Source organism: Mustela putorius, unplaced genomic scaffold, assembly GCF_011764305.1.
Source record: "Mustela putorius furo isolate JIRA1106 unplaced genomic scaffold, ASM1176430v1.1 tig00000508_pilon_pilon_pilon, whole genome shotgun sequence".
Taxonomy (NCBI): domain Eukaryota; kingdom Metazoa; phylum Chordata; class Mammalia; order Carnivora; family Mustelidae; genus Mustela; species Mustela putorius.
The window spans coordinates 18,601,261-18,623,450 of NW_025421402.1; the positions used below are offsets into that span (position 1 = coordinate 18,601,261).

General features: G+C 38.4%; 1 protein-coding gene across 1 annotated transcript in view; it reads right to left on the bottom strand.

Annotated features, from left to right (window-relative positions):
• Positions 1-3,193: 3,193 nt before the first annotated feature.
• EPRS1 (glutamyl-prolyl-tRNA synthetase 1) overlaps positions 3,194-22,190 on the bottom strand; it is a 68,629-nt gene continuing 49,632 nt past the window's right edge. Inside the window, exons 20-32 of the mRNA XM_004751458.3 lie at positions 20,851-21,113; positions 18,756-18,807; positions 18,061-18,270; positions 17,617-17,689; positions 16,281-16,360; positions 15,938-16,039; positions 15,055-15,210; positions 14,391-14,588; positions 13,826-13,999; positions 9,994-10,154; positions 7,930-8,008; positions 3,653-3,717; positions 3,194-3,558 (exon numbers count right to left, since the gene is read on the bottom strand). Of these exons, the coding sequence (XP_004751515.1) occupies positions 3,408-3,558; positions 3,653-3,717; positions 7,930-8,008; positions 9,994-10,154; positions 13,826-13,999; positions 14,391-14,588; positions 15,055-15,210; positions 15,938-16,039; positions 16,281-16,360; positions 17,617-17,689; positions 18,061-18,270; positions 18,756-18,807; positions 20,851-21,113 (1,764 nt within the window). The 3' untranslated portion in view covers positions 3,194-3,407. The remainder of the gene's footprint in view (positions 3,559-3,652; positions 3,718-7,929; positions 8,009-9,993; positions 10,155-13,825; positions 14,000-14,390; positions 14,589-15,054; positions 15,211-15,937; positions 16,040-16,280; positions 16,361-17,616; positions 17,690-18,060; positions 18,271-18,755; positions 18,808-20,850; positions 21,114-22,190) is intronic.

Here is a 22,190-nt window from a genome sequence, read left to right on the forward strand (position 1 = left end):
CACAAACAGATTTGGGGTGAAGGACTCCTTCCTTAACATAATTACTTACAAGAGAGTTCCTTTAAATAGTGAATATCTTTAAAAATTAACAAGGCAGGAAACAACAAATGTTAGCAAGGATGTGGGGAAAGGGGAACCCTCCTACACTGTTGGTGCAGCCACTCTGGAAAACAGTACGGAGGTTCCTCAAAAAAGTTAAAAACAGAGCTACCGTACAACCCAGCAATTGCACGACTGGGTATTTACCCCAAAGATACAGATGTAGTGAAAAGAAGGGGCACATGAACCCCAATGTTCAGAGCAGCAATGTCCATAATAGCTGAACTCTGGAAGGAGCCAAGACGCCCTGTAACACATGAATGGATAAAGATGTGGTTCATATACGCAATGGACTATCACTCAGCCATCAGAAAGAATGAATACCCACCATTTGCACCCACATGGATGGAACTGGAAGCTACCATGCTGAGTGAAATAAGCAGAGAAAGTCAATTATCCTATAGTTTCACTCATATGTGGAACCTAAGGAATAGCATGGAGGACGTTAGAGGAAGGAAGAGAAACCTGAAGGGGGCAGAAATCAGAGAGGGAGACAAACCATGAGAGATTATGGACTCCAGGAAACAAACCGAGGGTTTCAGAGGGGAGTGGGGCCGGGGGATGGGGTTGCCGGCTGATGGGTATTAAGGAGGGCATGTTGTGTTGAGCCCTGGATGTGATACCCAACTAACGAGTCACTGGAAACTACACCAAAAACTAATGATGTACTGTACAGTGGCTAATTTAACATAATAAAAATAATTTTTTTTAATTACATAACCTTAAAAAAAAAATAGTGAATACCTTTAAAGCAGCAAACTCCAAGCTTTTCTGTGACTAGTTCTACTCATCTGAAATTTCCAAAGACAGTCTGGGGATTTGTCTTTGCACCAGTGATCGCCAACTCTTCCAAAATGGACAGGGGCTAGGGACAAAATGTGGTTATTGGTCTCTGATCTACTTTTCAGCCTTTTGTCATGGACCCACTGAAAAAACCGTGTCATTTAGAGCATGTATGCTTGCAGAAAAAATAAATAAATAAAATAGAAGCTAAAGTAACTATTGTTAATTGAAGCTAAAATTCAGGGCACTGCCTTCGGCTCAAGTCATGATCTCAGGGTCCTGGGATCGAGTCCCGCATCGGGCTGTCTGCTCAGCAGGGAGCGTTTCCTCCTCTCTCTCTCTCTGCCTGCCTCTCTGCCTACTTGTGATCACTGTCAAATAAATAAAAAATCTTAAAAAAAAAATAAATAAAAATACAGCTAAAATTCAGAGCGACTGGACTCTGCGTGGTCCTAACAACACTAGGTGTTATTTAGTATGTGCTAGGCATTGTTCTAAGTCCTTTATAAGGGAGAGTAACTACGATACAGGTATTAGACGTCTTCCATTTTACAACGGAATTGGCACTTTACACAGCTACTAAGGGTGGAAAGACAAGATAGAACATTCTGAACTAACACAGCTCATTAAGATATTGAGTCCAGTACAGAAATGTGGCTCATTAATTATCCCTTTAAGTTAGGTATATGAATATAAATACTGAAAACATCAGTCTTAAAGGCATGCTGTATTTAATCTTTGACAATTTCCTAACCACTTAAGAACAGTTTTGTTGTGTTCTCACACACAGCATATACTTTCATGGTTTTGCATATGCTGTTGCCTCTGCCTGGAATGTCCTTCCTTTTCTATTTATTAAAATTCCACTGGTCTTTGAAGCATGACTCTAAATTCCAAGTCATTTCTGAAGCTTTTCCCTTTATTGGTATGTATTTATCACTACCAAGTGGGAAAGTGCTGTTAGGACAGGGTCCCAAATAAAGAGATGTAGCCAGTAGACTAGGAATTAGTAAAAGGCATTCCAGGCAAAGGGACACACAGAGAGGTGGGAAATGGTACATGGGAAATTGCCCAAGAAACCCCAAATGGTTAGGTTGCAAAGGACTTTGCTGGATTGGTTGAGGAGCCTGGACAGGTAGGCTGAACCAGACTAGGCTAAAGGGTTCACATTTTCTCCCGTTAGTGATGGTGAGCCAAGAAAAGATTTTAAGGGGAAGATGAACATCTTAATACATTGTACATGAAGGAAAAGAACCCTATGAAAATATGGGGACTGCTTCAGATGAATCTCTGGAGGCCATTATAGTAACTGACATCAGAGGCAGTCAAGTCATCTGTAAAAGGGGAGACCCAGGACCCGTCAGCGGTAAGGGCGGGATGTCATGCTAGGCCAGTGAAGACAGCAGACCGCGTGCTGGAGGAGCTGACTAGCACGGCTCTCGGGCTCTGGTTCTGGTGATCGGTGTATTTTGCTCATGCTAATCCTTTAGGCAGGAAGTACTGTAGGAAGGCCAGGTCTGGGAGTGGGCAGTGAAATGTGGACTTGGGGACTGAGGACCTGATACTCTGATGGAACACTCGACAGGCCCGAGGACGCAGCTGGAATGGAGGTCTAGAGGTGAAAATGTTGGATGCTCATCCCGTTCGTGTTCTCTGAATCCAGCAGATTAGACAAGACGAGCGCCAAGTACGGAAGCTTGGGCTCGGGATATCTGTGAAGGAAGCCGAGGAGGAATGCTGGTGAAAGACCCGTAACTAAGAGAAAGAACCAGAGAGCAGGAGGGCGAATCAGAGGAGTAATTTTAGTAAAAAGAGAAAAGTTTTATAGCAGCAGAAATGCAGCAGAATGACACGGTAAGACAGGACCCTGAGAAGTTAGCTTTGGCCGGAAGAGGCAGCAGTATATCAGGGAAATGGTGGTAGTGTGGGGGGCGGGGGGGGGGGGCAGGGGTTGCTCCCTCCTTCAGAAATCATGACTTTTTTTTTAAGACCCCACAGTAACTAGGTAGTAATGAGAGGGAGCAAGCTCCTCAAGGGAAAGGTGGGGGCTGTTTTGGCTTTTTGTCTATTTGTGGCTTTTTTAAACAGAGATCGAGGACCATCTGAGATATGGCAGAAGGAGCGAAGAAAGGGGAGTACTCTGACATACAGGAAACAGGATAGTTGCACGTTCAAGGTCTGAACCATGAGGGATGCTCAGACCAAGGGCAGGTACCTAAGGGTCCGGTTTTCTCCAGCTCTCTGTGAGAATGTCCCGTAGCACACGCAGTGCTTCAGGTATCCCAGAAACAAATGAATACATAAGACAGTATCAGTTCATGGTATTTATTACTGGGGTTGTTTACTGAAAAGTTGTCTTTCCCACCGTTAATTTAGGCATAAGAATAAGGTGTTTGTGTCTCATGTGACCTCCTATTTGAACTTTTATTTAAAAAAATCATAAAACTGTCTATATCTGGGAAGATATTAATATCAGTTTTTTTAAAAAGTGAGGCGGGTTGGAGATAGCAGTTTTGTTTCGTCCCTCAGTAACTGCGACCAAACAAGGTATAGTACTTGGCAGGGTTCCTGCCACAGATGCATCTGGCGCCCGGCTGCAGCTCACAGAGCGGTTGGAAGGGGATGCAAAGGCTTTTAGCTCCCATGGATGGAGCACCAGGTTCAAGATCTTGATCCCTGCAATCAAAAACAGGAAAGAATTCAATTTGTTTATGCTGTATATTCCCATCCATCGCCACTGTCCCCAGAGCGGTCTGGCACCCGTATTTACCTGGCAGTGGTCTTTTTGATCCAGTCTTCACAGTCAATTTCCCCACAGAATGGGATCTGAGCAATCTAGCAGAAAAGGGAAAATATTCAGGATTTTTAACTCCTGTTCTACAGAAGGAACACCTGAATGGTCTATTAAACTGACAAGCAAAAAGGACTCCCAGCCTTTTTCAGGCCCTAGTACCTTCAAGGAACACTGCTCAGAGCTGCAAGCTGTTTTTCCCGGATCCCAAACCCACATACCATAAGACATCAAGACAAAACAAAAACATCTTTGTAGTCTACTTCAGTGTCCGAACACACTAGCTACAACACAGTGCCTGAAGAGAAGGAAGGAAGAGTAAGTAGCCTGAGTCCAGACTCTAGCTGTACCTCCCCTCGTTTCAAACCTGACCACCACCTGCTCTGCCTCGGTAAATGGTTATGAGGAGGACAGAGAGGAGACGACAAATAGTGAACTGATTTTTACAGTTGTTAACAATAACCATCAACAAAAGGTCAGCCTCACTTTACGCCACACTGTTATAGGTAAGTGAATCATTTTTAAAGTCCACACAGTATGTGAAAGTCAAATATCATTCTGTATTAGAAAACACAACTTCTCAAATTTTCTTTCATGGGCCATATACAATAACGGGCAAAATCAAGATAGCCGGGACTTTACCTTAATTTTTAAATTCAATGCCTGTTTGAAAATCCCTAGTTTTGAGTTTTCTTCTGTAAAATGTGTGTTGGACTAGACAAGAATTAAGATTTCTTTCAGTTGTAAATCCTAAACTTTCATATCATGTCTACTTCAAAATGAGATCTGTATGCAGTAACAATTATGTTAACAGTCCTACAGAAAACTCTGGAAATCAAGGTTAGCAGTGGGGAGATCAAAAGCGTGGATAACGTGGATAATCCCAGCCATGCGTTAGAAATGCCAGTGTAGAGGCTATCCCGCTTCCTCATCAACTTCTGATCAATCACTTCGAGCCACACATTCCGTCCTCAAACTGAGACGTTCCTGCAAACACTAAGGCAGGCACTCAGAATTTGGCTAAATATACTTCTAAAGTCTTCACTCAGAAGTAAGGTGCAAGTACACTGACATTAGGAAATCACAAAAAGAACAAGTAATTGATCAAATGAACATTCTTCCAGGGCGAGGAAGAATTAGTTATCTGTCTCTTATGTTTATTCAGTAAATGTGTCAGCCAAACTCCCAAAACTGATAAACTGTAACTTTGATAATCTGCCTTAAGACAATAAAGAAGTAATAAATTGGCAGGAAAATCCCTGGGGGATGGGAGTGGTAGATGAGAGAAGGTGGAAGGTTTGTTAGTAATATGTATCTTGAAAAATTTTAATAAAAACTGTAAGAAAACAGAAGCAAAAATAAACCTAAAGATACAAGAGCTGAAATAACCCAAAGTTACCCCTGTGTATTGAAACTTGGTAAATCATTAGCATCAGTACCAACAGAAAGCATGGAAAGAATGTACATTCATAAAAGTATTGTTTAAAATTCATTACAAAAGAATGGGAGGAAAACTTTAAGCACGGTCACTGTGAAATAATAAAAATGTTAAGACTTAATTACAAAGACTGTCTTTGGGTAATAAATTTAAATTTGGTTTCTTAGAAAATTTTACTTTTATTTTTAACTCACACACAGCTTTACTTTCCTAACTTTAACAAATTTTACAGGGAATGGTTTTATTTTTCCCTAAGAAAAAAATTACTGAGCCTTGAGAAGGTATTTATAAAATAATAATTTTTATTTTTTAAATTTTTTTACAATATTTTGATATATTTGAGAGAGAGAGAGACAGAGCATGGGTGGGAGCAAGGGCAGAAAGAGAAACAGGTTGCCTGCTGAGCAGAAAGCCTGATGTGGGGTTCAATCCCAGGACCCTGAGATCATGACCTGAGCTGAAGGTAGATGCTTCACTGACTGAGCCACCTAGGCGTCCTTAAAATAATTTTTAAAACTTAAAATGGAATAGTGTGAAAAAGTTCAACTGAAGTTATTTAGACTCATAAACAACAATTTTGTAAAACCCATGTTTTAATTCCTTGTAGCTTCAAAATAAAGCGTAGGTGATAAGACCTAAAACGTCTGACTATTTACGCATGTAATTCATTAATATGAAAAAATAATACCCAGTTTAAGGTTGTTTGTTCAACCACGGAAAAGTCTTTAATTTTTGTTATTATCTCTCTATATATATATGCTACAAAAAGATATAATTTTTTGCAATATATAGTATTTTGAATTCTGTAGCAGAAAATGCTAATGATGACAAATACCAAGAATCCTATCAATCAAAAATAGTGCTCAATAGGTTAGTAATATATGTCAACAGTAAAAAAAAAAATTACATATAAACAACATCTATTTTTCATTTAATCAACATCGTCCCTTTGGAAAAATTTACTCAAGTTCTGTGAATCCGATACGTTTTTTTTTTTTTTTTTTTTAATTTTACCAACAAAGAAGAGTAGAAAACCAAACTTTCACCTACATTCAAGTTCCAAAGATCCCTTTCTCCTTCTCTCCACCTAGTAAACACAGTTTTGTTTGCAAGAGCCTCAAAGGTTGCTTGCTGGTCAGTCACCACACTGAAGTGAGACAGGGGTGGAGCTGGCGCTGGCTCCGGGATCCAAGAGACACAACCTCCTCTAATCTCACGCGCTCTTTGGACATATACAGCGAATATACTACCTACTGGCTGCTCTGGAATAGATGCTGAAATCTCTGACCTAATATCAGAATAAAAGATGCGACTCTACTGAGACCTGCTGAGGTTCATTTCTTTGAAAGCAATGGATTATCTCATAGTTACTCCATTGATTTATTAACTCTTATGTAAATATCTTTACCAGTCTGTACTGCAAAAGTGACTACCATACTTCTGTAATAAATGAAATTTTAAAATTCAGTAATAGAAAAATAAAATAATCATAAATTACAGTGAAAGGAAAAAAAAAATCAAACCACTGCATCAGACAGGTGGCTATCCACTTCTCTAGACTTGTACAGGAAGTCCATAGTCTAAGTGACAAATACGGAAACCAGAAAGATGGAAGATGACAAACGCAATACCCCAAGAACAGAAAGCTAAATACTGAAGAATTAGGGATCTGAAGGAGATTTTAAGATTATCTTATACTCATTTTATACATTAGTAGTTTACTAGATTAACTACTAGATTTACCAGATTAACACTGTCCCAGCTGACGCAGTAAGAGACCTATTAAGAGGTTATGACCCTGACCAATTAAAATTTTGCCTTACACTCTCAGCATGGCTTAAAAATAAAGAGGGGTGCCGGCAGGCTCTGTCACTGAAGCATGCAACTCTTAATCTTGGGGGTGTGAGTCTGAGCCCCACACTAGGGGTAGGGATTACTTAAAAATAAAATCTTTAAAAAAAAATAAAATTAAAAATTAAAACAAGTAAACAAAAAAAGGAAAATGCATTAAAATGAGTCAGGAGAGAGATCTAAATGATAGGAGCAAGTCCGCCCCTGTAGAGGTCAGGGGAATTCAGTTAGACTCTGGCCCGTGGTTTCCTCATTTATAACCTGAGAACCCAGGACTGGTTGTATAATCAAGCATGGATACCAGAATACTAAAGTTCATAAGTGATTCATTCCAGTAATTAATAATTTGGCAAATCAGGACCTCTTTACTATGAAAATTAAAAGTTTCGACTAGAACATCTGCATACTCACAACACATAAAACTGATAAAAATCTTATAGAACCACTGAAGTACCTAATCAGAAAGACATGGGTCTTGTAAACGAGAGTGAGGTACCCACATGTTCAAAAAACACGAGCACTGCTCTCCCTCTTATATTCAGAAAAGTTCAGTCAATTAAGATCAGGGGAAACACACACACACACACACACACACACACAGGTCAAAGAACTGAAATTTCTGACATGGACTTCTAACCTTATCTTAGGAATATACACATTACATTACAACAATGCTTACTTTAGGAATCAAAATGAAAAATTCCAGTAATTAAAATAGAATTAATGTCGTTTAGTCTGTATTTCAAGTGTGAGAAAAAGCTTTTATAATTAGTTCATGGTGTAATCCAAAAATGATAAAATGCTGTAATGCTTTAGGAAAGCCAGTGGAAAACAGAGGATAGAATGTGAAGTAATATATAATCCTGTCACATGACTGGCCTTAAAAAATGGATTAATATCATGCATGAGTCTTAAAATACCACAGTTGAAACATTGTTATATTCAAAACTTTTCAGAAGTCTCTTACCTTCCCAGAATCTAGCATCTTCTGAAAGTCTTCCATTGTATTAGCCACAACCATATGAGTCTTAAGGTCTTCGGAAGCCCTATCACAATATAATTGCAAAAGAATACATATTTTTTCTTACTACTATGACAAAGTTTTTTTTTTTTTTTTAAAGAAAATAAGTAAAATTTAACAGAAGAGCAATAACATGGAAGTGAGAACACCTCAGTTTGAACCTACACTGTGTGGCAATCTCAGCACATCACTGGATTAACACTAGATGAAGGGGACTTTGCCGAGCACACAATAGGCAATAATTACTTTTGTTATTGCCATTAAAACTCTCCAGAACACTCTATGCCTGGCTATACCACTTAGCACATATGAGAGTCTGCGTTATTTTTAAAACCTCTTTGGTCCTAGTTTTCCTTTCTACAAAACTGGAAAAATACTCAAGTCTAACTGCTGTACAGATTGTTGAGAATCAAACGAAAGGCATGGAAATGTTATAAAAAAGGAAAAACCACAAATACACATTATTCAAGCTATTTTCATATACAACATAACTCTTTTCTAAGAACTTCGGGTTTTAGAAATGGAAGTATCACTCCCTTTTACATTCAAAGTCGCACATTACGTACAGGAGGATAGTTCATGAGTGGTAACCAAGAAAGAGAAGGCATGTTTTTCTTCTCTGAATCTGAGGACTAAGACCACGTGACTTCTCGGCCAGTAACTGCTAGCTCTCCACCAAACCCCTCTTCTGACCTTTTCATAGTCTGACAGGCCCATGTGAATAAGTCACAGCCAGTGAGATCCAGGAAAATATGTAAGGGTTAAGCCTAAGGATGGGGCAAAAATGCACCTTTATGAAACCAACATTATTAACACATTTACTGAATAAAAATGTCAATGATAAAACTGCTTTTTAGCCACAAAAGCAGTGGTTTTCCAATCAGAAGATGCATGTGAACCACACACAGAACAGTTTTACACCACAGATGACCGGAACCGATCTTAAAACCAATGGATCAGAAACTCTAGGTGTGATGCCCCAGTATGCTTCTTTCCCAAACCTCCCAGGTGACTTTGAAGAGAAACCCCTAGAAAAGAACCCCTATACTAAATGCACTGTTTAAATGGCAGCAGTAAGGACAGGCAGCTTTCTAATCTTTCACCTCTGACAATATGACCTCTCTCAGCTCAGATGGACTTCAAATGCACTATTCATTAGTAGGCTAGGCAAATCCTTGAAGTCAAGTGACTTGTTCTCATTCTCATTTTAGGGCAAGCGAGCCAAGACAAGCAAAATCACTTGCCCAAAACCATGTAATGCCAAGACTAAAATCAGTTCATTCCTTAAATGCAAGATATCCTGAGGCCTAATATGAGCTGGGCACAAGGTCCTAGAAGACATATGAACACATAAGAAGATGGGGGCACCACCTTCCCCCAAACAGGCAGTGGACCTTCCTCTTTTGTCTCAGGTGGACAGGAAAGTAAGTAAGGTACCACACATATGCACCAATCTTTTAGTGCCTCTGCCCTGAGAACTCGGATTCTAGAAGAACACTCTCCACAGATCAGGGCTGTCCTGAAGCTTCCTTTCACCCCAGATCTCCAATCCCAGTCAAACAGTTCTTTGCCTTGGCTACACTTCCTAATCACATGGGGAGCTCTTAATAACAGCTGCCACACGCGCCCTAGACTAACTAACATCTCTGGGGAGGGGTCTAGGTACTGCTATTCTTAAAGCTTCCTAGGTGCTACTAATGTGTACTCACAGGTGAGAATCAATGTCTTAATCCCTCATATTTACACATCTTAAAAGTCAATTTAAAGTCAACCCAAATTAGTCCATGGGACAGCCAGGCCAGCACTGCAAACCTAGCACAGGATGGAGAAAGCCCTCGGAAAAATCATGATGCTACAAGTCAAAAACACAGGAGAGGTAAATTAAGAACTCTGGGAGCTCAGAGGGAAAGACGACTTCCAGTCGCGACACTCACAAAATTCCTCAGTACAGCTCTCAGAAGCTGAACAGGGTGTCAAGATCAGAGACAAAAGTAATCCTAAGGAACTAACCTTGTAAAAAGGTTCACGTGGATGTCTTCCAAAAGAGCGTGAAGTTTAGTCTCAGCCTCGTTATCAGCCACCGTCAGCTTTTCTCCAGTATCTCGTCTGACAGCTACAAACTGGCAGCTCTTCATGTCACGTGGCCCAACTTCAAGTCTGATGGGAACTCCCTGGAAAACAAAAAAGGCAGTTAAAATGATACATGCCTGTCTCTTCTTGAAGACACAGAATATTTCATGGCTTTATCTCCTACAAATCATAAAAACCCCAAAATCAAAGGCATAAAGTAAACAATAAAAACAGCAGGCAATATTCCTGAGACACTACAGAAATCTCTTCCGATAAGAACGTATGAACCTAAGGAAAAAAATGTACTCCCCAACCAGTTCTGAGCTAAGAGTTGAGAAACATGAAGGTTGTGCTGTGTAGATCAATATTCCTACCTCTTCTCCCATAAAAGCACGCACAGAAAGTTGCATCTGTAGGGCACACAAGGTGGTAAACAGAGAGGACTTCTTTAACTTAAGGCTGCCCCAAGTCGCTGCTTAGTACACTTGGCACATCTGCGACTCACACCGCACAACGGTGTGGTTACGTCTTAGCTCTGGATACTGCAGCATGCAGCGTGAAGGGCTTGTTAAAGCAAGGATTGCTGGGCTCCGCCCCCTGAATTTCTTATTACAGGAGGTCCAAGAATGGGGCCTAAAGATTCATGTTTCTAACAAGTTCTCAAGTGAGGCTGCGACCGCACTCTGGGAACCATTCCCCCCTTCCCTTTGGATTTTACAAGGAGCTTAAGGACTAGATGCAAGTTTAAGCCTGTGAATGTTCAATCCTTATGAATGCTCCAGGAGGGGAATTAAGACCCAGAGAGACCTTATTTTTAGGATAAACAGTAAATTCTCTAAACATTAAAACCGTAGGTCTTTTATTTTTTTTTTTTTAAAGATTTTATTTATTTATTTGACAGAGAGAAATCACAAGTAGATGGAGAGGCAGGCAGAGAGAGAGAGAGAGAGAAGCAGGCTCCCCGCTGAGCAGAGAGCCCGATGTGGGACTCGATCCCAGGACCCTGAGATCATGACCTGAGCCGAAGGCAGCGGCTTAACCCACTGAGCCACCCAGGCGCCCCAAAACCGTAGGTCTTTTAAACATTATTTTTCTGGGCAAATGATCCTCTAAAACTAATCTGGGTTTTGAATTTAAGTTAGTTTAGCCAATGGCAGTCTCCTAAATCAAAGTCAAAGGAAAATTTTAAATGTTATTCTAAAAAAAAAAAAAAGATTTATCTTTAAAGAAGACTTATTTTATAAAATAATGAATACCATAAAACAAATTACTGTATGCTAAGTACTGTTTTATTGTCTTCCTTTATTCACCTAATGTATGCATGTGTAACAGGGTTAAGTGCAATGAGATTTACAAGAGGAATAAGAAGACACAGATCCTGTCCTCAAGGAGCTTCATGTTCTGCTAGGTAAATATGGCGTGCACACAAATAATCAGTACAGAAAATCACAAGTGGGAGAATATCCTCAGCTGAAAGAGAAGGAAAGTTACTAGAAGGTAAAAATTAATGAGTAATTTCATCAAAACTGAGGACCATTCTATAAAATAATTAACCTCTATCCACAAAAATGCCCATGTCGTGAATGACAGAGAAAGGCTAAGGAACTTCTCCTCAGTAACAGAAACTAAATTGACATGACAACTAACAAAACTAGGTCCCGTGCTGGATGAGAAGTGGCTCAGAGCAGGGCGTCAAAGCCTGAGTTGGGCGAGAGGGCATCTCGGCGTGAAAATAAGCTGACACAGAGTGACAGAGGCCATGGGGAATAAGCAGGGCACTCACGCAGGGGAGTGGGAGGCAATGGCCAGAAAGATCATCTGAGGCCAAATCACAGAGGAGGCATATATTCTGCTGACTATTTTTTCTAAGTAAAATGTTATGAATTTACTCATAATGGATTGTTTTGGTTTGCTTCTTTTTCTTTTCAATAGCAACACAAAATTATCTTAGTCATCCAACACAGTAAAAAGAAAAGTAGTTAATTCACTCATTATTTTCCCCTTTCAACTTTCATAATACGGGAAGAGGTAAGAAGAAGGGCAGTCCCTGGGTTCTAGTCTGGTAACTGCACCGTATGCCCCAGTAGTGAAACTGAGTCTCCCAATACATACACACCCCATCCCACCCCCAAACTGCCTCACTGTACAAAGTTCATCACTGTCGAACGAATACAAATCTAGATCTTCCAAAACTATTTTCTTTTCTCAGGAATTCTTGGATTGAATGGAGAGAAAATGGCATTAAGAAATGCCATGAGTACTTTTCACTAACTAGTGACCCCTCTCACTGTTCTTTAGTCTTGGGCATCAAGTTTAGAATTTAGATGTTCTGTACTCTTTGCTGAGAACTACAGACAAGGAAGCTGTAGCAAAGCCTACTCACACCCAGAATCTCCTTCACAGTATAGGCTCATCATGGTACTAAAAAGAAGAGTGACAGTGACAAAGTCAAGGCAGTCCTAGAGGGAGAAGTGAAAAGGAAGAGGAGGAAGACAGAAGGGAGAATTGGATATGGATGCCTTTTTCTCTTTCAATCTAGCCGGTAAAGAATATGTTTCTCCTTTAACATCCGGAACCTCAGGCAAGGACACAGGGGCTCAGACAAGCTGCTGCTGGCACCACACACTACTACTCTTTCTAAGTAAGCACAAAGTACTGTAATTGAAGGGCAAGTATGTAAGAAAACATTTATGTTTAAAGTCTTCATTAAAGGTAGGTGAGTAAGTAAACGAAAATGTATTATACAGAAGAGAAACAAAATCAGTACAACTAATTTTTAGCACTGAGGATTTACCTTAGGGGCCAATTAAAATAAACAGTTGTATAAGTACCAGCAACTGTGGGAAGCCTGTCTGTGTTCATACTGAATAATCCCAACGCTGCTGAGCCTCCATACTTGGAATCAGCTTGGAGCTGCAGTATCACTACAACTTCTCCTCTATCTCCTATAATGTGAGAAATTTCTATAATGTAGAAATTCTGCTACTCTAGTAAGATTCCCTTGGTAAAGCTTATGAAAAAAATTACATTCCAGAGGTTTGAAAAATATTAAAAATATAGATTATATACCAATGATGATATGCAGTTAATGAAATTTATATTAAAAACATTAAGGGGCGCCTGGGTGGCTCAGTGGGTTAAGGTCTCTGCTTTCGGCTCAGGTCATGATCCCAGGGTCCTGGGATGGAGCCCCACATTGGGCTCTCTGCTCAGCGGGAAGCCTGCTTCCTCCTCTCTCTCTGCCTGCCTCTCTGCCTACTTGTGATCTCTGCCTGTCAAATAAATAAATAAATAAATAAATTACAAAATCTTAAAAAAAAAAAACCACATTAAACCAGAATTTAGCCTTGAATATACGAAATAAAGATTAACAAATGGATGTGAGACAGAGTGGTGTAAAAAGCCAAATATGGTATTACTTTCTGATGTTTTACTGATCAGCTGTTAACAATGACAGCTAGGTGATGACCATGCACCAGTACTCTGATAGTCTTACTGTTTAAACAGCTTACTTATTATATGAAGTCCTGGTATAAACATTTTAGTGTAACAACCCTATGAGGTTTATTAATCATATACAAGGTCTTCAAGATCATTTTAATTTTAACATAATAAAAATAAGCTTCCAGAAAAAAGATTTTAAATTTAGCTAATATATAAACTTTATATATATATATACACATATATACTATATATACAGAGTATATAAGTTAAAAAAAATCTAATCCCAAATTGGGAGTATGGAAGTAAAAGATGTAACCGAAGAATTTACCTTGAGCTCCCAGTGATTGAATTTCCAACCTGGAGAGTAGTTATCTCGCAAGTCAACTCTAACTCTAATATTAACACTGAGTAACCGCCTTCGATAATCATTGCATTTTGCAATCAGAGCCTCTCTGTCTTCTTCAGAAAGCGCATTTGTAATGCCACAAGGAATAACCATCACCTAGAACCAGAGCAAGAGCACAAATTTATACGAAGAAGCAGCATACAAAGTAATGTGGTCAGGCTGCTGCATGATACCCAGGAATCAAAACCTACTGGGGACTATGTAATTTTTAACACAGATCAACTTGTGTGATTTTTAATCTCCATGGAATGTCTACCAACCAGTGCACATTACTTGTCTATGCTAAATGCATCTTATTTGACCTACTATATCTCATTAAGCTTATGAATCATTTCAAAAAAGAGATTTCTAAGAAAGTTTTGTATAAAAAGCAGCTAAAAATTAAAAAAGCAAAAAAACAGTAAGAGAAATGATACACACAATTACACAATACAAGGTCCAGACTGTATTTTATAGAAAGAGTGATAAACAGAGATACTTTCCTTACCTGAACAGAAGCAACACGGGGTGGTAATACTAAGCCCATGTTGTCTCCATGAACCATGGTCATAACACCAATAGTTCGAGTGGTCAGGCCCCAGGAGTTCTGATAAGCAAACTGCTTCTCTCCTGGTGTCTTTGGATCTTCAAAAACAATTTCAAACATTCTGGAAAAATTCTGCCCTAAATGATGTGATGTTGCTCCCTAAAACAGAGAAATAGAAGCGTTAATTTTAGTAATTAATTATGCCTTTGAAAATGATTTCTGTAAGATCATACACCTTAAAATGTCACTAGACATGTTTTACGTTCCTTGACTTTTTTATGTTAAGTTTTCACAGCATAAAACATACAAAAAAAGACCAGGATTAGTCAAAAAGGGGAAAAAATGTACAGAAGTGTACTGCTGTAAGCAGCCCCTTTTGTAGGAATAACTTCAACTACAAACGTTAACAAAGAATCCATGCTTTGGTAATTCAAAATACAAGCCTTCAATTAATTGACCTTAGAGGTTTTTAAGAATGGAATTGACATGGTCTGGAAAGTGCACAAGATACACAGGTGGGTTTTTTTTGGAAAGAGTCTCCTTCTCTGGTGACAGAAGTCTACTGGATCGCCCACAGGCTATGCTTCCAGTCACCCACGAACCCCACGCAGCATTTTGCTGGTACCTGGATAGCTCTTCCACTAGCAGATATAAACACTTCTAAGGTAGTTGTATAATCTCCTCCTGCAAATTTCTCCTTTTCAGTCTTTCTGCCTTTTACGACAGGAATTGCCAGGAGTTCTTCGTATACCTGAGCATATAAGTCAAGTATCTGCAAGACCTGTAACAACATTTTAAACATGAAAGTGTTCCAATTTATGGTGTATTTGTTTCTTACAGATCTATAAAGCTATACTATTTAAAACTACCTGCGGTAAAAAAATACATGAAACAATGAAAACCTTTTCTTATGGAAAGGTTAAAGCAGCTAGTGTGTATTTACTAAGGAAGACATTCAACAAACGTGGAAGAAGTTTAGTAACTTTTTAAAAATGTTCATAAATTTAGAATATAATTTAAAAAATGTTTATGAAAGATATAAATATATTTGGGTGTAGCCAGGTATATGTGTGTGCGTGAGAGAGAGAAAGAGAACCAGGATGAAAGTCTTCTGAAGAAGAATTAATTTCACTCCAGGATTATAATTTCCTCTATACAGGGAAGTCCAAAAATATTTTCATCTGAAAATTTAAAACAGCACATTTTTTTTTTAAACAGCACATTTTCTAATAAAATTTCATTAAAGCAGTTTCTCAGGTCTGTGTACATCTGTATTAACTTGTGTCTTTTTCTTTTAACAGGTGGTACACAAATTTTAAGTAACAAAATAATTATATCAGGAAATTATCTTAAAGTTATTTTCGGATCAGATTAAATTTCAATTTAGAATTATTTATTAAATGATTATTATGTAAGCAGGAACACTGTATTACTTAGAGTTAGGGGAATAAAGCACAGCTTGGAGAAAGAAATGGAACATAATTAATAGGGGAAACAACTTTTTATACCTCTTCTGCTGCTTCTTCAAAGGTAGCAAATGCACTGTGCCCTTCCTGCCAAAGGAATTCACGAGTGCGTAGGAAAGGCTGAGGATGTTTGAATTCCCAACGCTGGAAGAGGCAAGAACACAATTTGATCATTATGGAAAGATTTTCCATTTTTATTAACAATTTAATGTGGCAAGTAACCAGAAATCATAATTGTAATGCATAACTGTGATTAAAAAATGCTTCCATTCTCCCAATCCTTTGAATATAAAAATAAGGAAAAATAAAATGTGCTTAATAAACACAACAAGACAAAACTGAGCACGAAGAACAATGAAAGAAGGTGGGAAGAGCGTGCACCTACCACCACATTACACCACTGATTGAGTCGGATGGGCAGGTCTCTGTGTGACTGCACCCACTTCGCATACGCAGGATACATGACTGAAAAGATACAAGAAAATACAGGTGGTTAGTCATTGAAGGCTTTTTTTCTCTTTGAAGGCTGGTAAGAGCTACACCAGTTAACACAGTGAACAGAAGTTAAAATGCTCTGTTTGTGTAAATGCGTTTCCAATGTTTGTAATGGTAAGTGAACAGTTACGTTATTTCATAAAGTGGATTAGTCAAGGAAATAAATCTACCTAAACCTGACCTTATTTTATGTTTTTCACATTGAAATTTACACTTCACATTTAATTTCACTGCTTTTCAGCGGTTTTATTTTCAAAAACACTAAGTGAAGCTTACAGCATACATCATGCTGTCTGTGAAGTTCTTCGCACCTATGACACTGCTCAGTTCCCGCGCTCAATCCACAAAGTCGGTTTCGTGATCTTAGTACCCAAGATGCGAGATCTGAGCACAGAGAGGTTAAATAACTTGCTGAATCCAACAAAATTATGTTAGAATTAGAATTCAGATTAAATTAATCCAATGCATCTATGCAGAGCATGAAAGCTCTTGCCAAGAACTGTTAATTTAAGTGAGGGCATCTGTCTTCTCATGGCCTGCTCATGCCTAGAATTACTAAACACTCTGCCAACCAGAAAACAGCTGGTGTCATTATTTCAATAATGCATCCTTACAATATTATTCAAGAGTATCACCAGAAGTATGAAGTAAAGAGCAAAGAATCCTTCATTCTAAAGATGGATAATCACTTTGGAAAACAATGATAAACCCAAAAACCTTGAACCTTTTTTTTAACCTGCAAATGGAGATGACGATCGCTACCTCAACTTTTCTCCCTCACTAAAAATACAATATATAAATGAAATCACTTAGTAACCTATAAAAACCCTACACAAATATAAATGTCATATTAAAATAACTAACAAAATCTGTAAGAAAATATGGCATAAAACATCAGGGCTGGCAAACTTATAATCAATTCCAAGAATTAAAATTATCCCAAGAATAAGTCCTGTAAAGTTCTGAAAAATTACAGCATCAAATAAAAAATAAGTGTCTTTAAAACAACAACAAACTTTATTCTAGTAAAGAGCTCTGCGACATTTACTGCCCTGAGAATAAAATTCTACGCAACTGCACTATATACTCATCTTTATCAGCATTTGTTCAACTGTGTTACTGTCAAGGAGGTTCATATAGATCACAAAATCAACACTGAGGCAACTCTAGGAGCCATCTCAGGTGTCCCAGTGAGCCCTCTCCTATGCCCCAAGGCCCATCCTCACCTGTTTCACTAGTGGGACGAACAGCAATTGGTTCTGCCAGCTCCGTTTTGCCAGATCTGGTAACCCAAGCAACCTAATAAGATAAAATCATTTTCCATACATTTTTTTAAACAGCACTTCAGAGAAACAACACAAATACAGGCAAGTCGCTTTCAACTTTTGCTACAGTAAGTTAGGGCAAGTTAAGTAATTGCTGCTATTCCTGGTAAGAAACGTAGATACATACTGTCCTTATAAATATTTAGCAAAAAGAAAGAGCCAGTTAGTTAATGTAACAAACAGAATCATAACTTGCCCTGAAGGTACAAATATATATATATTTTTTAATGGCTTTATAGTTCTCTAAATTGGTCCTGCCATCTAAATTCCTGTTCAAGTGTGAACTGAAAATATACTTTTCTAGTTTATGAGAGAAAAGTGCAAAAATAAAGCAAACTAACTTACCTCAGGGGCAAAGTCAGCAATATGAGTCTTCTCTTTCTCTAATGCACCTTGAGACACAAACATGGGGAAATAGCAGTTTTCAACACCAAGTTTCTTGATCTCAGCATCAAAAAAGTCCTTGATGGATTCCCAAATCGAATACGCCCAGGGACGAAGAATATAGCAGCCACTTACATCATAGTATTCAATCAGTTCTGACTTTGTGATGACCTTTTTAAAAGAAAAATATAGTCTTTGAAGCCTAAATTAAACCAAAATTATAATACAAGTGCCAAGTGAATGATAACCAAGCTTCAAATCTGGAGACTTCCACTATTGGTAGATTCCCTTAATGTGCGTGTAAAATGGCCTTTTCTACAGTGAGAAACACCAACCCTAAAGCCCTTAAGACTTGAATTCTAATCTTGCTTCTGCTGTTTACTATCTTTGTGACTTTGGATTAACCCTTTCATCTTGCCATTTAAGAAAAAACAAAAAAAAAAAAGAATAATGACTATCTCAAAGGGCTACTTCTTAATCCACTGCTTTATGTGAACATGCTCTATAAACTTGACAGGTTAAATGGTTATACTATATATATATATACATATAATTCCTGACTTCGTACATTACTTTGTGTCTGGACTTCAAGAATCTAAATACAAAGTAGTCTTTGAAAAATTTAAAATATGAAAACAAACTGAATGCATACTCACTTGAGAATACCAATCTGCAAGGTTTTCTTCTTTTTTTGCCTCTAGACCCAACCTGCAGATACGAAAAATAAAATATCAATCTCTTCATTCATCAACTGCTTTTAGGCTGAATGGAAACAAACTTCTGAAATTCAAAACAGAAAACGTTTTCTTCAATATGAGTTATTTCCGTATTTATCTCTCTTGTATATTCATTCCTCTTAAAGAGGTGGTAAGATACTGCCCACAAAGAACTAGGAAAGTTAGCTAGCAAAAGCTATGATTTTAACGCAGACATCTCTTTCCACAAAGTTCTTTATAAGGTAATGTATTTGTAATAAAAATAGTATTCACATAGAATTCTCTCACTGAAAAGATTCTTTTGCCAAAATCGATCCAGGAAACATTGTAATTAGCATGATCACTGCCCACTGAGAGTAACACGTATAAAGTAATGAAAACAGCTTTGTGTATATGTGTGCATACATAGATAGACATAATCCTTGAGAGTCTACAAATTTTTCTTTTAATTGAAGTAAGTAAAAGCTGCAGAGATAGATGCAAAATCAGTTAGATCTGAAATAAAAAAAACTATTGTAGGTGATGATCCTTGTCTTGAAACCAGTAATTATTCAAGGACTGTGGTCTTATGATCCACATAGAAAAAAATCACCCCCCCCAAAAAAATCACCCATTAGTCCTGTTTTAGAGTTTACAAACAAGGCTTTATGGGCTTAAAATTTTAATGTACTTAAAGCTGATTTCTCCACTGTTTCACTTTGACATGGCTCAACAAGATGCCTCCGTGAAACCTGGTCTTTTCACAAACAGAAGTAAAAAGTGAGAAGTTGGGACGCCTAGGTGGCTCAGTTGGTTAAGCAGCTGCCTTCGGTTCAGGTCATGATCCCAGCATCCTGGGATGGAGTCCCACATCGGGCTCCTTGCTTGGCAGGGAGTCTGCTTCTCTCTCTGCCTCTGTTGCCACTCGGCCTGCCTATGTTCGCTCTCTCTCTCTGGCAAATAAATAAATAAAATCTTTAAAAAAAAAAAACAAAAAAAACGTGAGAAGTTCATGTTCTGTCCTCTATTATTCTAGGATCTCTAAGTCTAAGTCAAATGCACGAAAAACAACTGTTACATTCTTTTTAAGGAGACATTGCTTGTATGACAGAAGAGTTAAGAGGAAGAATTTTAAAATCAGCAAAACAAATCTAAAACCAAAAGATCTTGTGAAAATTAAAAAAAAAAAAAAAAAAAAAAAAATCTGGGGCACCTGGGTGGCTCAGTGGGTTAAAGCCTCTGCCTTCAGCTCAGATCATGATCCCAGGGTTCTGGAATTGAGCCCCGCACCGGGCTCTCTGCTCAGCAGGGAGCCTGCTTCCCTTCCTCTCTCTCTGCCTGCCTCTCTACCTATGATCTCTGTCAAATAAATAAATAAAATTAAAAAAAAAAAAAAATCTCACAACAGCAGTTGCTAATGATAGCTTTTTCTTTTTACTAAGCCACCAAAGGAAGCTAGAACGACATCTCCACTCTTATTCTGTCCTGGGGATTATGGACAGAGACATCATGTTATTCATCCAAACTGGAACATACTAAAACATCATCTATTCCACTGTTTTGTCTTTTAAACAGCTTTTTCCATACCTACCCTACCAAATTCAAAATCCTATCGAGAATGAAGTTGTCACTTAGTCACCATAAAAGATTTTCATCTGAAAAATTTGCTTAAGGTGTAAGACAATGAGTATTGTCAGGCTACCAACTGTGTTAAATGGGAGGAAAGAGGGAACATTTATACATATTTGTTCTCTCTTGTGTAGCCAAATGAAGATCTCTCAGTGGTTACGGAAGAAACTAGCTGCGGTTACCAATTCAAGATGGCGCTAGGAGAAACTGGGAAGATGGGATATAAGCATCGGAGTGAGACTTCACCGAACTTCTGATATTCTGAGAGTCCTGAACTAAGCAGACAAACTTGTTACCTAAATAAACAGCATCCTCCAACTTCACATGACAGGCAAACTAACCAAAATCTGTTTTTTAAAAAAATAATTCTGGGGTTGAATTCCTTCACAACGGCTTCACTTGAAAAGCAGCTTCCACATTCCATTACCTGGTCTGTTTCTTAGGCCCCTGCCCTTCTCCTGCTCCACTGGACGACAGTCCACTTCCTTGGCTTTTAAAGGACTCTTTCTTTTGGCCATCACTTTGCTTCTGAGGCTTATTCTGCTTTTCAGACTTATTTTCTTTTTCTTTCTTTTTCTTATCTTTGTCCTCAGCCCCAGTGGCAGAGACAGGCTTATACTCAACTCCCGTCAGAGATTTGTATTGTGCTTTCAGCTGAAGGAGTTCTTGTACAGCTGAATCTACCTGATCCTTCAGTTTAACAAAAGAGGAAAAGAGAAGACAATATTTAATTGAAATCATTGTCTAAGCACCAATGACCAAAGCTTCCTAAGCAGATTTGAAAACATAAGTGAAGGCAGAAGGGAAAGTAGTAAAAATAAAGAACATTAAATATATTAACGACTGGAAACAAAAAAAATACAACAAACAGGGAAAACAGTACTATAACTGCACTGTCTGAACGGGAGCCATTGGCAACATTTGGTTATTTAAATTCAAGAAAATAAAAGACTTAATCTCACAAAACAAACTGAGGGTTGCTGGGGTGTGTGGGGGGTTAGGGATAGGGTGGTTGGGGTATGGACATTAGGGAGGTTATGCTATGGTGAGTGCTGTGAAGTGTGTAAGCCTGATGATTCACAGACCTGTACCCCTGGGGCAAATAATACATTATATGTTAATAAAAATAATATAAAAAAATAAAATTAAATAAAATTAAAAACTCAGTTACTCAGTCACAACATTTTAAGTCTTCAGTGGTGACATGTAGCTAGTGACTGCGGGACAGGACAGAACTGCTACAGAACACTTCCACTGTCACAGGAAGTTCTAGTATAACATGTACCCCACCGCAATTTAAGTTAGGAGCCATTATGCTATATTCGTTCAACATTTCATAATCACCAAGATGACAGCAATCAAGTTTCTACATTACTGGTTAAATTTTAAAATCTGTACTGACATACTGTTTTCCATTCACAAATCTGTACCCAAAAAATCTTACTCTTATGAAGAAAATATAATTAGCACAGACTACACCAGAGCTCAAAATAACACTTGGATTTGAAACTGACTCAGCTCCAGGAGAATGAGTAAAACAAAGAGCATGCACCAAGGGCCTACAGTGAGCCAGGCACTGTTGGAGTCTAAGTCTGTATCCTCTAAGGTCTAACAGAAGAGAAAGAAGCAGACTATTTAACCAACAGCTAATACACGGTGTTTAAGTACAATGTCAGAGAAAGCAGAGTCTTCTGAGAATGTCTGGTCAAACACAGACAAGGAGAAAAGCAATCAGTGAAGGCTCCTCTAATCCCCAAGACAAAGGCT